Source organism: Mustela nigripes, chromosome 2 (assembly GCF_022355385.1).
Source record: "Mustela nigripes isolate SB6536 chromosome 2, MUSNIG.SB6536, whole genome shotgun sequence".
NCBI lineage: Eukaryota > Metazoa > Chordata > Mammalia > Carnivora > Mustelidae > Mustela > Mustela nigripes.
In genome coordinates, this window is record NC_081558.1 from 76,242,502 (window position 1) to 76,258,549 (window position 16,048).

The window sequence follows — 16,048 nt, forward strand, 5'->3', positions numbered from 1 at the left end:
TTTTTATTAGTTTGTGTTTATCATTGATCTTCTCCCTTTAGAAGGTAAGCTCCATGAACACAAGTGCATGTTTTGTTTTTTAAAGATTTTATTCATTTATTTGACAGACAGAGATCACAAGTAGGCAGAGAGGCAGGCGGAGAGAGAGAGAGAGAGGAGGAAGCAGGCTCCCTGCTGAGCAGAGCCCAATGTGGGGCTCGATCCAGGACCCTGCGATCATGACTTGAGCCGAAGGCAGAGGCTTTAACCCACTGAGCCACCCAGGTGCCCCAAGTGCATGGTTTTGTCCTTTGCTGTACCTCTGGGTGGGTAACAGTGCCTGGCTACGAGGAGGTGATGAGTAATATGTGAAAGCATTCTACTTCTGAAACTGCCATCAACTATGTAGAAAAATGCATGTAGACAGTCTTTTCGGATCAATGACTGACTGTAGGAACCAGCAAAGCCCCATTAGATAGACTTTTGTTTGGGAGCCTATTTGGGGCTAGAGGAAAAATAAAGACCCATTAAAATTAATGGAACAAGTCAGTAAAGGTTCCTTGAATTAATTTCTTCACACATATTCTTTTTTCATCTAAGTTTTACCATATCTATTTTGATGTGAATTTTACTCTTCTAGGATCTCCCCCCATACACAAAAAACCCCCCACAGGGCTTTGTTTCATGAATTTGGGATAATATTTATTTTGAAACAGGCTTGAACTTCTCCAGTCCTAAATTTTGAGTTGAAGGTAGAAGTTTTCCTGGTGTTGTTTTGTGTGTTAATGAGAAGGGAAATTGAAATAACACCCCACCTTGAAGGTGCTGCTTATTTTGAGCAAGAACCAGAGCAAAGCATGATACATATGAGGTCAGGGGTGAACCTCTGGCTTGTACGTCTGCCCCTGGAGTCAGCTAACCTCAGAGCCATTTGGCTGTCTTGTTGACCTTGGTACTTGCAGTTTTATGGTCGAACACCACTGACTCGTGGCTGGCTTTTATGATGGAGCTCTCACATCATATATTTATTTGTCTCTTTCACCATGCAAGAAAGTGAAACCCTGACTACCCTCCTTTCAACGACTATGCGGCCAGTGCCACTTTTCCTTCCCTTTTTTGTATCGATAGCAGAAAGTGGCGTGTGATGCTAAAAGCAACGTGGCAGGTGGTCATGGACAAAGGCCATGGGAGCTGATCACGCTGCCATGTATTAATAGTCCTGTGAAAGAAGTGGCAAAAGTTCAGTCACAAGAGGGGATAAATATTTGCCTGCTCATGAATCCGCTGCTGTGTGGCGGCTATATTGGGACATACCCTCCAGGGAAACACTATCTTTGCAGCCAGACAGCTTCTTCAGAGCTGCCTCAGAGGACCCCCGGCTGCTGTGCCCAACATTCCTGCTTCCACAGTAGATGCGTTTTGGAGAGTCACTGTCTCCCTTGTCACCCCCACCTGGGGGATCTGGGGGAGGGGGATGGAAGGGACGGCAGGAGCACTGGCCCAGGAGTCAGCCCCCAGTTCTACTCTCATGTGCAGCCTTGAGCCAGCCACTCTGCTCCTTGAGACTCTGCTGCCTCAGTAGAACCAGGGCCCCTGTCTTTACGATCGGTTGCTATTATTCCCTATAATTCTCTGGTTGCACTAAGTTTTGTGTTTCCTACTCCCCCAACTCTTGGCAAACAGAGATCTATATCGTCTTACAGAGCACTCCATTCCACTTGAATACCGGAGATCCATCCCATGTGCTGCGTCCTTGTGGGGGGTTCAGGGCTGGGAGCCAAGGAAGGAACAACTGCTCCTTCAGAGGTCAGTGCTCAGAGAGGAGAAGCCAAAGGACTCAGACACCAGGAATTCTATTTACATTTACAACAGCAGAGGCCAGAATCATGTAGAAATATTAATAGCTTTGGGCTTCAGTCCCAAAATTGCAAAACAAAAAATGCCATTTGCTTGGAACAGAACTTTTAACTCTGAGACTTTTCTGGAATTCATTTATTTATACTCCTTTAATAATAATAATTTTAAGAAGCCTATTCTGGAATTTTTTTTCCTTTTCTTTTTTAGAGGGGGTAGGAAATAGAAGAAAACTTTTCATATTTACTTTAATATGAAAAACATTGCAAAGGTCATGAACTTTCCTCATGAAGAGTGTATATAGTTAACAGGAAAAATACCAGTGCACACATATTTGTAGCATGAATCACCTCTTAATATGTCCCGTAGCTTTTCCTCTTAAATAATGAAAAGCAATCAGCATTAAACCTCATCAGGTTTTTAGCAGCTGTTGCAACTTGATCATTATTTCTGTTTGATCTTTGGGATGTCGTATCTTTGCACCACAGTTCAGGCTATGTGCTATCTTTAGCTAACCCCAGCACCTGAAAGGGAAAGCAGTCATGTGCCATCTCCCTATTTATAAAGATTAAAGGTATTCTCTCTGTAATAGGAGCCTCAGAATAACCACATCCTTACAAGTGTTCCCATACGTAATGGTTGTAAATTCAAAGTGTTTTTTGAATTTGTATTATATTTCCCCATGCAGGGAAGTCTGCATGAACTACAACAGTCCAGCTTCCCACTGTGGCCTTGGCTAATTCTGCCTGGGCTGGCAGCCCTGGGATGGGTTGAGCCCTGCCTTTCTTCTCAGAAGAAACTGAGCTTTGTCTCCATAGCAAAGGTGTACTGTCATGGTGGCTGGGGTGGAAGAGGGCTGTGGTTGATGGTAGCTATGGTGGGCAGCTGCTGCCAGGAGCAATTCTCAGCCACTGATGCTTTTGGGACATTTTGCTTAGCCTCTCTCTCCAGAGCAAGGCCTCTGACGGAGCTTCTAATCTATCAGGAGGACTCAAGCATCCTTAGGAATATAAGACTATGAGAAAAACATATTTCCCAAGCTCCTTCACATGAGCTAAGTCTTAGTGGATGGGATTTGGGATAGAATAGAATGGGGGAAAGTGACACCTCCAGGGGCCGTGACCATAGATATTCTGCCTTTAAGGAGGGTGGGTCTTGTGCTCTCAGTTTCAAGATGTGCAGATTTGGGGGCAGAGCTGAATTTCTTAGGACCGTGGAGGAGATGAAGCTGAATTCTACCACCAAAGTCTAAGGATTAATAGGAGGCAGGCCAGGCAAGGGTCAGCTTGGGACCTCAGCTTAAGCAAAGGTACCAGGTGATGGACGGGCAGATCTTTAAAGTCTCTTAGGGGCACCTGGGTGGCTCAGTGGGTTAAAGCCTCTGCCTTCGGCTTGGGTCATGATCTCAGGGTCCTGGGATCGAGCCCCACGTTGGGCTCTCTGCTCAGTGGAAAGCCTGCTTCCTTCTCTCTCTCTGCCTGCTTGTGATCTCTGTCAAATAAATAAATAAATAAATCTTTAAAGTCTCTTAACCTTTCTGGATGCATAACTAGCTCAGCTGTGGCACAGGTGCGAGAGGTTGGGAGAAATTATGTGGATTCTAGTCTGGAATAGCTTTTGTCATCTTCCTCAGTTTTTCTTGGCTAACTATGGAGTAAAAGGCACTTTTTGTTCTAGGGTTTTGTTAACATTTATACCAAGCGCCACTGTTGGACTAACTTTGAGGGCAGTGGGAGACAAGTGTTGCTTGAGATGGTGCCCTTGCTTGCTTTTCCCCTTCTCTCCTTCTCTTTGGTGCTCCCCACCCTCAGTGGTCTCCCCCGAGGACATGTCCTTCCTTAATCATTCACCTGAACACCAACCTTTGTCTCAGGTTCTGTTTCCGGGGAAACTGACCTAAGAAAGTACTTTATCATAGCGTTTTCCCAAATTGGAGGCTACAGAGAACCCCCAGGGGTGTCATAGGGTCTTTTAAATTTGCAAGGAAAACAGAGCTACACCACATCTGTCAGACCCAGATACTTTATGGTTTCCTTAAGAAGGTTGCGCTGCCTTCCTTTAGATGACGGCATATTTTTCTTTCTTTTCTTTTCTTTTTTAAAGATTTTTTTTTTATTTGTTTATTTGACAGACAGAGATCACAAGTAGACAGAGAGGCAGGCAGAGAGAGAGGGGGGGAAGCAGGCTCCCTGCTGAGCAGAGAGCCCGATACGGGACTCGATCCCAGGACCCTGGGACCATGACCTGAGCCGAAGGCAGCGGCTTAACCCACTGAGCCACCCAGGCACCCATGATGACGGCATATTTTTCTGAAGCTGGGTTTTCTGTGGTTGTCATGATAAAAGCAAGTAAGATGTGAAATTCAGCTGGAAGAGAAGATGAAGATGGTAGTATGCAATCTGGTTACAAGGCTTGAGAATTTGTTTAGAGCCTAAGGTGCACATACCCCATTCATAAGTAAATGTGGTCAAGAATAAAATAAAAGCTCATTTCTTATAATTATGTGTATTATTTTTTCAAATGGATACTAAGTTATCTGGGCATAAATTCTTATTGAGTCAAACCTAATTATTGGAAAGTTTAGAGATGTCTTTTGGTCTGGCGCCGCCCTCAGCCAATAAGGGCACTGGGAGCCAAATAATTTTGAGGCCTCTGCTTCATGAGGATAATGACAGCCTTTATGTATTTTGCACTGCAATGATCTGAGTGTTTGGGTACCAACTAACATTCCTTACTGCAGATTAAGTTTGAAATAAACTAATTCTGTTCCTTTGTATGTTCCCTATTCCCCTTCATCATCTTGTGTTGCTCTGTCACACTAGCCTTTTAAACATGGACAAACATGCTTTCTCTTTTCTTCTTTCAGAGAGTGGGTTCATCGAGCCCCATCTATTCATTTTCTGAGAGTGTTAATCTGTCTGAGACTACTAATGAGGGATCCGTGTTACCAGGTTGGTGGAAAAAATAAAAATAATTCTTACTTTTCATGAAGATGAGATTGAAAAAAAACTGGGACCATGTTAACCTTTTTCCTCTCTCACAACTCAGTAGCCTTCAAATTTAGGAGGCATCTCACATGCTATCTAAAAAGATATGATAGACACGCTTTAATAGAGACAAAACAATCTGTAAGTTGCTGCTATATGAACTATGGGATCAAGTGGATGGAGCTTTTGGTGTATGTCTTAACCCACTGGCAATCAGAGAGGTGTACACTTGGCCATAGCAAGACTCAGCAACTCACTGGGTCAGCATCAGCAGTGACCAGCGGGGGGCTTCCCAGGGGTTTCCAGAGGCCTCCAGAGGGAAAGGCAGGGCCTGCATTTTTGGCTGCTGCTCCAGAGGCTGTGCCCTTCCCCACATCCAGCCTCAGACCCTGAGTTAGAGGTGAGCAAGGGACCCTCCCGTCTGTCTCATGAGGGCTGCGAGGTCAAGAACCTTTCCCTCCCCTCCCTAGTTAGTGGAGTGTCCTGCCCGTCATTTAGTGCTTTGTTAACTTGAATGCACCTAAGAAGCCCCTGGGAATCTTGTAAATTGCAGATTGTGATTCAGCCCGTATAGAGTGAGGCCCAAGACTCTATCTCTGACAAGCTTCCAGAGGATGCCCATGATACTGGTCCATGGCCCACACATTGTGTAGCCAGGACTTGGTGCTTTCGCAGTGAGGCTCTAAAGAGAAGCTTACCTAATATTTCACCTGAACCTTGAAAGTTCATTCTTCCAGTACTGGCTGATAGATAGCCGCTTCCATCAAGCAGCAACTCTCACACTTTTGTGTCCATCAGAAGCACATGGAGGACTTCATGATGGCGAGGGCCCATCACCACAGTTTCTGAATCCATAGGTTCGGGGAGGGCCTGAAGAGCTTTCCAGTAAGTTCCCAGGTAATGCTGATGCTGTTTGTCAGAAGACCACAATTTAAGAACCACTGCTCTGAAGCCTCAAGACTGCTTATCAGTTATTGTTGCTTCTGCTTGCAGTGTTAATTATCTAGAGTGTTCTTAGTGTTCATACATGCTTCAGTAATTTTCACAGATTGTTTTTCACCCCTAAGAAGCATCTCCTTTTACATCCTGTCCTGATAAACTACTGGGAAGCTCAGACCACTAGGTAGATCTCTTATTTTGGATTTAATTTTATTGACGAATTGTTTTGGGTCAGAATGTATCTCTTTTCATTACGCCAGTGACCACCTTTTCCAAACTTGGCACTTAAAAAAAAGTATTTTGGTACTAGTCAGCTACAGAGCCTGCTCTGATTTGAGACTTCTGGGATTCATGGTGGTTCCACTACTTTCCTTTTAGAAGAATCACTACTTCCTCATTGGTAATCTGAGTGGGTTTTGTGCTATTATCATTTAACTTTGTTCCTGGGCCTCAGAGCATACTCCAAATGGCCTTCTGTCCTGGTTGCTCAAAGTTTCCTGGGAAAATAGCATCCTTTCCCCCATGACCAACTTTACAGAACTGTGTGTTCCATGTATTTCTGAGCTGCCGCTTGCAATTCTGTGTGGGGCATATCTCATAAGGGTGGACCACGTGTTCCATTTTTCCCAGATCAGTCCCAGAATGTGCTCATTGTTCCCACTTAATTATTAATAATGCCCTCTTTGACTCTCATGAAGATGGATTGTTAGCAGGAAATCTAGTTTTTTTACTTACAGAAGTTAGCAAAATAGATGTACTCTGAGCTATTCTCTCTGTTCAGAGAATTGATGACAGCTGTCTCATACTCTGCAGATCTCCACTCTGAAGTACTGCATTTCTTAGTCTTGTTCTTGATGGATTGGGACTGGGTTGATTGCCCTGATCTCTGCAGGCAAGAATTCAGTGATCTCTTTGTTTATGGCATTTTGTGACTAAACACATATTAAAGGAAGTCTTAACCTGATTTCTAGCCTTTCCATAGAAGGGGATTCTCTCTGAATCTCTCCCCCACACTCTCTTTCCACAAAGAAGAGCATGTGGTCAGGCAGTTGTTTAACTTCTTGAGTTGCCAAGAACTGTTGGCTGAAGTCATAGAGCTTTGCTGGGATTTACTATAATTTATGCCATTGAATCTCAGCAAGTCTTCACTTTTGCTAGGCATTTCTATCCCTTCTTGTTAAGTCAGTGCTGCAGGATCCACAGAGACTGGTCCAAACCAGGTCCACTTCTCATACCCCAACCCCAACTCCTCAAACACTACCCCCCGTCATTCTCACCAAATCACAGCATCATCTGTTTTATGGAGAAAACCAAAACCATCCCAGTGGGAGCTCTCTTATTATCTCTTTTTTGTTGCTTGAAATATTTGGCTTACCTTGAAACTTTATGTTCTTCTTGTTTCAGAAGAAATATCCCTTCTCCTTGCCAAGGCTTTCCCCTCTACCTATTCTCTTTCTTACTATGTCAGTGGCTCCCTTTCTATTTTCCATTGTCATAAAAATGTCCTCTCCTTGACCCAGGTGTTCCTTCAAATCTTCACCTTACCTTCATTCCTCCATTTCTTGAAAAGTCAGGCTATGTCTCTTGAACCTACTTCCTTTTTGTCAGAACTGATTGGCTGCATATCTTGCACACTGAATTCCGTGTACAGGGTTCTCCCAGGAAGCCATGCTTTTGTCAGCATTCCTTGATCCAGAGGTTGCAAACTGGGGGCTTGTAGTCTCTTGCCTGCCAGAGACTTCAGTATGTTGCTCAATGGAGAAGAAGCTGGAAGGAATGAAAGAGTAGCCATTATGAAGGTATACACGTGTAGAGTTTGTCATAATTAAGAAAGACCTATGTTCTGAGAGTTCAAGTATAGTAGGAGGCCCATGTAGGAGAAACATAAATGCCCACCTGCGCTCATTCTTGTGAGGCCAGAGCATGTTGGTTATTGAGGATACAGTGAAGATCTTAAAAGCTGCTACCTACAATTGTATTAGAAACCACAATCGAAAGATAGGCTGAGTGACCTTTTCCCAGCACCTACGTTCCTCAACTCCTGTTGCAGCGCAGAGGCTTCCTCACATTTTCTGTTTGCCTTCACCCACCCCATGGGGCTCTGGCCCTTCCTCAGCACTTTGCGTCTTTCTCTATTCTTTACTTGCTCTTTTTCTTAATCCTGCCTTCCTAAATGTTAATCTTCCCGAAGTTCTTTTCTTTAATCATCTTCTCCCCTAGCTTCCACGCTCTTGGCTTCACCTGTTGTGGTCGACAGTGTTTTTTTGCTCACAAGTACTTATCTCCAGTCTCATACTTGTCTCTCTGTGTAAGTCCCAAATTTCCAGGGATATTTTGGATGGCCATGTGTATGACACAGTAGCACCATCGTTCTCTAAGTGTGACCCAGGGAGTGCTTACAGGTCTCTGAAAGCTTTCAGGGCTTCCACCAGGCCAAAAATATCTTTAAAATAATGCCACGATGTTGTTTGCCTTCTACACTCGCTGCCTTATATGTGTGCAGTGGAGTTCTCCAGCGATGACAGAATGTGTGACAAGCCATGTCTCTGAGGGCTGAGGGAACAGGTGCTTGTGTATTCCTGTGCTTTAAAAATGTCTCACCTTTAACTTCTAAGATGGTAAATAGATATAACCCACATAAACAAAACTCTCTGAGGTTCTCAGTAAATTTTAAATTGTAAAGGAGTACAGACCAAAGAGTTTGAGAAGCACTGTGAGAGTGCATTCCACTCAGCAACTTTAAAAATGGAGCCCTTTGCTTCTCCCTCTCACCTTAAACCTTCAGATCAACTTCTCATCCTTTTAGTGACACCACCTTGCCTCCAGACTCCAAGGTAGGAAACTTTGAACCATCTCTTATATTTTCCTTTGACTCACCCCCTACAAATAGAGCATTAGCAAGTTTTTAGAAGAGTATTACTCTTCCATCTAGAAAGATAAGATACCAGCACACAGAGGGGCCTTAAAATCATGACCCCAGCATGAGCAGCATGGAACCACTCTTGAGTTTTGAATGGTGAAGTAAAGTGATCACATTTGCGAATCACTATTAAGGGCTCTCTGCATTGTGCCTGGCATTGATGTGGTTGCTGACTAGATCTAGGACGAGAGTGTCTAATGGCACTGACATTTTCAGCTGGGGCAGAAATAGTTGTGCACTACCAACACCCATTTGGGTGCTGCATTGTGCTCCCATTTTTTTGAGAACATACTCATTATCTGTATTACATTATTGTATTTTTTTTTTTGGAAGGAAAACCTCAGGGACTAGTCAGAGCAAGGGTATTCGTTACATATTGCACACTGAACTAAAGGGCAGATTGCCCTGGAGACTTTGTCCAGGTCACTGGGCTCAGAGGTACTGAACCCAGTCTTGTGACCATCGGGCTTGTGACCAGGGAGAAAATGCTGAGATCTGACGGGGCACCCAGGAAGTGTTGCTGTAATTCAAGCGTGCAGTCATATTTGCTTTTCAGATTAGGACCCAGAACTGTTAAGCCCAGGTATGTACAGATCTTGTGGTCTTGGTTTTCTCCAGCTGACACTCTCAGGTGAAAGCGGTCACATGGGCATGACCAAAGGAAACATAAAGAAGACCAGGAGTCTGTGGACTTGCCCCAGTTTACATAGAAGCATGGAGTGGGGGGCAGTGTTTATTTCATATACGGAGGGTAATTTCTTGAGTATGAAACGACATTCTCAGGGAGTGACAAAGCCTTCTCCCTTTCCTATACTTACTCCTGTGTTCCTTCTGTGAAAAGAAGCGTCCTTCAGTGAATGATCTTTGTTTGGGAAAAGCTGCACCTCTGTCCTCCCACTGGAGGCTTAGAATGCCCAGCAGAATGTTAAAGGCCCCAAGGGGTCCTTAGATAAAAGTATTTGTTAAACTCTGTTTAACATTATCATTTCCCAAGCTGATTTGAATTTGGTCATGAAATTATTATTTTTAAAACAGAATGTCTAATACCAACCACTCCACAGAATAAATGCATTATTCCCAGAATGGAGTTTGGGAAATAGGATTTAGTTCCCAATTCTTAACTGACTGAGCCACCCAGGAGCCCTAGTTCCCAATTCTTAATAGTGATTACTGGATAGATATGTTACTTGTTAAGGTAAAAATTTAAAAATGACCATGCCAATCATGTTTTATTTATTTATTTTTTAAAAGTTTTTACTTTATTTATTTGTCAGAGAGCGAGAGTGAGAGAGTGAACACACACAAGCAGGGGGAGTGGCAGGCAGAGGAAGCAGCAGACTCCCCACTGAGCAGGGAGCCCTGTGTGGGACTTGATCCCAGGACCCGGGGTTCATGACCCAAGCTAAAGGCAGACACTTAACTGACTGGGCCACCCAAGCATTCCTTATTTTTATTTTATTTTATTTGAGAGAGAGAGCACAAATGGGGGAAAGGGTAAGGGGATGAGCAGACTCCTTGCTGAGTTGGGATCCTGACACTGGGCTGGATCCCTGGACACTGAGATCATGATCTGAGCTCAGACATTTAACCAACTGAACCACCCCAGCGCCCCATGTCCAGTCATTTAAATATTATTCTCTCTCTTGGTGTCTTCTCACTCCCAAGCTTCAAATTTCAATTCTCTTCAAGTCATTGACTCTCAGATTTCAATGTTTTGCCCTCTCCTCGTCTTTCAAGGTCTCTTCTACTTTTCTCAAGTGAACATCCCATCAGCAGCTCAGTATGTCCCAAGTGGAGTCTTCTCTAACCTAGACTCTTCCTCTCTCCTTCCTTGGGTCTGTTAAAGTATCTTGCTACCCCTCAGTCCCCCGGCTCAAATATGGTGATTTCTTCTACTTCGTTGCTTTTCTTCCAGCATGTCTTCATGTTTGGTGGATCACACTATTTCATAGACTGTCTCTGCCTCTCTGTTCTGCCCACTGCCGCTGTCAACCAACGGGGCTTCTGGGTGGCTTTCTTTCCCTCTCCAGTTCATTGCAAAACCAGAGGGTGGTCCTCAGAGCTGATTCTAATCACCCCTTGTTCACACAATGTTGTCATCTGATCTCATGGTCTACATGATGAAGTTCAGATTCAGGCTCACAGCTAAGCCTTCACACAGTTTGGTCCCACCATGCTTTTCTGACATTATTCCCAGAAATGCCATTTATGGAGTTACAGAAGTGCTTCTTGGAGTTCTGGAACACCTTGATGTTCATTTTGCACAACTTCTGTGCATCTTTGGACCTACTGTTCTCTTTGCTTGTAATCTCCTTGATTTTCACCTATTTCTTCTTAGCAGATCTGTCCATCCTTCTAAACCTTTTCCATGGGCACCACCCTTATGACATTTTCTGTAGTCCTCTCAGCAGGATATTATGTGTCCTTCCTGGTTCATCATAGCACTTCATGTATAACTTCCTTATAGCACTTACCAAATTCTGTCTTAAATGCTAGTTGTTTGTATATCTACCTTATGCTTGCCCAAAGCTCAATGAGGTTGGCCGCAGTCATCTGCATATTTGTGTCCTCTTCAGAGCCTGATGCTGGGTTTTTACGTAATAAGAATGAAAAAAAAAAAAAAAACCTGTTGAATAAACATTAGTAGCCTTGAAATGTTATTTTTATATGTATAAAATATTCTGCCATAACTAAGAATAATGTATATAATATTCTTCTGTTCTTTAATTATAACTCTTCTAGAGTGAATAGCAATGGTGAAAATTCAAATTAGTGGGTAGCCACAGAACTATTTTTAATTGAGTTGTAAGTGTCGCTTCATACTTAGTTTAAACATGGGTATGTTTAGTGTTTCCAAATTTACTGCACATACAATAAGGAAACCTTGACCAGGAGGCCTCAAGAATCTTGAGCCTTTTTTTCAGCCCACCCACTCAGTGGATTTCACGGTGGAACTAGATTCTTCTCCCTCACATTTGTGTACCCATCACCATGCATTTCCCAGAATTGTAATGATGGCTAATATTTATTTTTCAAATGACTTCCTTGTGTGCATGTTAAGAAGAGTACAGCTTTAATTAAACAGGTTAGGGTCACTTGAAACATATTTGCCTGAAGATAAATGTCAATGTGGATAATCTGAGAGCACTTGCTATTAATAGAGTTCCAAGTTGGTCCCTCTCATGACTGCAACCTCCCAACCCGTCTTCCCTAATTACTGCTTTTAGAGTAATTTCAGAAGTTCTGTGAAATGCCTTCTTATTGGGCATTGGATTTAAAAGCCTGTATCAGGAGACATTTTGTGATGATGATTCTTACCTTCATTTAAAGTATGGGTTTAATAAGAACATTAGCCTCTTCATTTCAAGGAGGAGCCCTATTGTCTAGAGCAATCCTAGTCAACCTTTAGTGTCTATGATTTACCTGGGAATTTTGTGGAAATTCAGAATGTGACTCAGCAGGTTTGGGGCACGGTGGATGTGCTGCATTTCTAACCAGCTTCTCCATGAGGCTGATGCTGTTCTCTGTGTACCACATGAGTCAGGGCCCTACAGGAAGGTCGTGGGAGTTGGTGATGCTGGATTCCATTCCTCTCCAGGCTGGTCATTTAGGCAAAGCGGCTTACCATCCTGGGTCTTAGTTATCCTAATCTGCAGTGTAAAGGAGCAATATCTTTTTTTTTTTTTTTTTCAAGATTTTATTTATTTGACAGACAGAGATCACAAGTAGGCAGAGAGGCAGGCAGAGAGAGGAGGAAGCAGGCTTCCCACTGAACAGAAAGCCCGATGCGGGGCTCGATCCCAGGATCCTGAGATCATGACCTGAGCCGAAGGCAGAGGATTTAACCCACTGAGCCACCCAGATGCCCCAAGGGAGTGATATCTTAACAGCTCTTTCCAGCTGTAACATTTTATGATGACATGAGGGGAAGTAGAAAAAATGAGGAGTCAGGCTGCAGGTCTGAGCATATTTTCATTCTTTTAATTTCAACCCAACTTTCATATTTATTAAGAGTTTATCTTTAAGAATCAGAGCTTCCAGACGTGCCTCTCTCCCGGTTTCCTGGAGTTTCCTTGAAGCATGGCCCCCAAACGCCAGTCTTCACTCCCGCCTCAAACGAAGAAACCAAGACAGCCTCCTGCCCTCAAGCCAAGGCAGACGTCAACATCTCAGCACTTGCATAAAGGAGAAAAAGAACAGCAAGAAGCAATTGAATATATTGATGAAGTACAAAATGAAATAGACAGACTTAATGAACAAGCCAATGAGCAGATTTTGAAAGTAGAACAGAAATATAACAAACTCCGCCAACCATTTTTTCAGAAGAGATCGGAATTGATCGCCAAAATCCCCAATTTTTGGGTAACAACATTTGTCAATCATCCCCAAGTGTCTGCACTGCTTGGGGAGGAGGATGAAGAGGTGCTGCATTATTTGACAAGAGTTGAAGTGACAGAATTTGAAGATATTAAATCAGGTTACAGAATAGATTTTTATTTTGATGAAAACCCTTACTTCGAAAATAAAGTTCTCTCCAAAGAATTTCATCTGAATGAGAGTGGTGATCCATCTTCAAAGTCCACTGAAATCAAATGGAAATATGGAAAGGATTTGACGAAACATTCAAGTCAAACACAGAATAAAGCCAGCAGGAAGAGACAGCATGAGGAACCAGAGAGCTTCTTCACCTGGTTTACTGACCATTCTGATGCAGGTGCAGATGAGTTAGGAGAAGTCATCAAAGATGATATTTGGCCAAATGCATCACAGTACTACTTGGTTCCCGATATGGATGACGAAGAAGGGGAAGGAGAAGAGGATGATGACGATGATGATGAAGAAGGAGGATTGGAAGATATTGATGAAGAAGGAGATGAGGATGAAGGTGAAGAAGATGAAGATGATGATGAGGGGGAGGAAGGAGAGGAGGATGAAGGAGAAGATGACTAATGGAACACTGATGGATTCCAACCTTCCTTTTTTAATTTTCTTCAGTCCCTGGGAGCAAGTTGCCGTCTTTTTTTTCTTTTTCTTTTTCTTTTCTCCTCTCGTGCTCATTTGCCCTGTATTTTGAAGTCTCCTTTTTCTCTCCCTCTATACCATGGTTCTCAGCTTATTTTGGGGGGAAATACCTTGAGCAGAATACAGTGGGAAAAGAATCTCTACCCCTTTTTGCTCCAAATTAATTTTTGTCCCTTCCTATCTCAACAAAAACAAAAACTTTATGGTATCAACACCACCGTGCTCTGTGGGAAAAAAGAAAAACCTTCTGCTCCCTTAGCTCTGCTGGAAGCTGGAAAGTGCTAGGCCCCTGTGTAGTAGTGCATAGAATTCTAGCTTTTTTCCTCCTTTCTCTGTATATTGGGCTCAGAGATTACACTGTGTCTCTATGTGACTATAGACAGTTAGCATTTACCAACATGTACCTGTCTACTTTCTCTTGTTTAAAAAAAAGAAAAAAAAACTTAAAAAAATGGGGTTATAGAAGGTCAGCAAAGGGTAGTTTGAGATGTTTGGGTGGGTTAAGTGGGCATTTTGACAACATGGCTTCTCCTTTGGCATGTTTAATTGTGATGTTTAATGGACATCCTTGCAGTTTAAGATGACACTTTTAAAATAAAACTCTCTCCTAATGATGACTTGAGCCCTGACACTCGATGGGAGAATCAGCAGAACTTGTAGGATCCTATTTGGAATTGACATTCTCTATTATAATTTTGTTCCTGTTTATTTTTAAAATTTTCTTTTTGTTTCATTGGAAAGGAAAGATGATGCTCAGTTTTAAATGTTAAAAGTGTACAAGTTGCTTTGTTACAATAAAACTAAATGTGTACACACACACAAAAAAAGAGTTTATCTTTAATATGGTTTGTACAGCAAACATTAAAGAGCTGCATATTTATGTGGGACCTGGATTTCAAAAATAATTATCAATCTCATGATTTAATCAAGAACTTACATGTAAAATATACTTCCCCCTCCACCCTCAACTTTTGTGTGTGTTCTGTTATTTTTGTTTTATTAGGAAATCCTCCACAGCTTGGGTGGAATTGAAAACCTAGCTCAGGTAAGATTCCTTCGCGGTGGCTGGTTTTGCCTTTCCATTTGGTGCCATGGCTCTGGGCAAGGATTACATAGGTGTGTGACGGCAGATGGCTTTCTTACCTTAGGCTGCCTGCCAAGTGGAGGAGCAGGCAGGGTGGATAAGTGTGTGTGAGGCAGGATACTCACAGAGCAGGAAGGGACCCATGACATTTTGTTCCAGCTAATTTTACCCAGCCTGCCGAAACAAGAAAAGTTCTATAAAAGGTCACATGTCTTTAGTTAGTAATGAGAAGAAATAGGTGTTGGCTGGCAGGCCCAGATCCTCGACATTGCACAAACCAAATGATGGGAAAATACTGGTTATAAAGATGTTCACAATTGTTGCACACACAAAAAAAATTATGCTCACTAAAATATTGCCAAATACATGATGATGTGAGGAACGATCTTAACTCCATTTATTTGTCTGCTTTTGTAACTACTGAGGGAAGATAAGCAGGTTAAGCCAGTAAAATGTTTGGGTTTATTAGTATGATAAGGCAAAATTTCTAGGCATGGCATTGGGTTGGGACAGCCCAATCTCCTACCACGTAGAGAAAGAATGATTTTCATAATGAACCTTTGGACCGGCAAACTCATTCTGTAGTAGTGCATAGTCATTTTTTGAGAGTTTATACACTCTTTCCATGGCCCCTCCCTCAACCTCAGGGCATGCAAGAGAAGGCAAAGAATCTAGAAACTCAGGCTACCTATTGCACTTGAGTGAACCTGGCCCTGCACTTGAGTGAACCTTCACTTGAGTGAAGTCCCGAGTGTTATTTGGTGAATCCGTTGTGCCATCTACCGGTCATTTTCAGAAGTACATGTCTTGTCCCTTATCTGCTCATGTGGTTTTTACTAATCCTTATGACTCTTGGTGGCTTGGTCCCTCCTGCAGTACATGGAGATCGTGGCCAATGAGTACCTCGGCTACGGAGAGGAGCCGCACAGTGTGGACAAACTGGTCAACATGACGTGTAAGTGTTGTTGCAGGGACACGGCAACTTCTCCCACTTGCCAAATGAGCGGGATGGCTTTTTCAGTAGGAAAAAAGATCTTTTGAATATTTATGAGTATACCCATCCACACAGTTATGGTATTTGGTATTGGGAGTCCCTGCCAATTGTTATATTCAGTGGCAAAATATGCTGAGAAGAAAAACTTCAAATCACAATCTTACCTTGAAAAGACCACTTTCATGTTGCAGATTGTCACTGAGCACAAGTTTATTTTAATGCAAGAGGGACTTCCATAATGGCAGATTTTGGTAAAAATGTTTTTTGCT

The 16,048-nt window shown here is 42.8% G+C and overlaps 2 protein-coding genes across 3 annotated transcripts in view; both read left to right on the top strand.

Annotated features, from left to right (window-relative positions):
- The window catches only part of LOC132011742 (serine/threonine-protein kinase Nek10), a 98,914-nt gene that overhangs the window by 35,825 nt on the left and 47,041 nt on the right, over positions 1-16,048 (top strand). For both annotated transcript variants that reach the window (XM_059390813.1, XM_059390814.1), the window contains 3 exons: positions 4,700-4,784; positions 14,705-14,746; positions 15,662-15,740. In XM_059390813.1, the coding sequence (XP_059246796.1) occupies positions 4,700-4,784; positions 14,705-14,746; positions 15,662-15,740 (206 nt within the window). The remainder of the gene's footprint in view (positions 1-4,699; positions 4,785-14,704; positions 14,747-15,661; positions 15,741-16,048) is intronic.
- LOC132009951 (protein SET-like) lies at positions 12,760-13,844 on the top strand. The gene has a single exon (XM_059387958.1). The coding sequence runs from the start codon at positions 12,760-12,762 to the stop codon at positions 13,627-13,629; it is 870 nt and encodes a 289-aa protein (XP_059243941.1). The 3' UTR covers positions 13,630-13,844.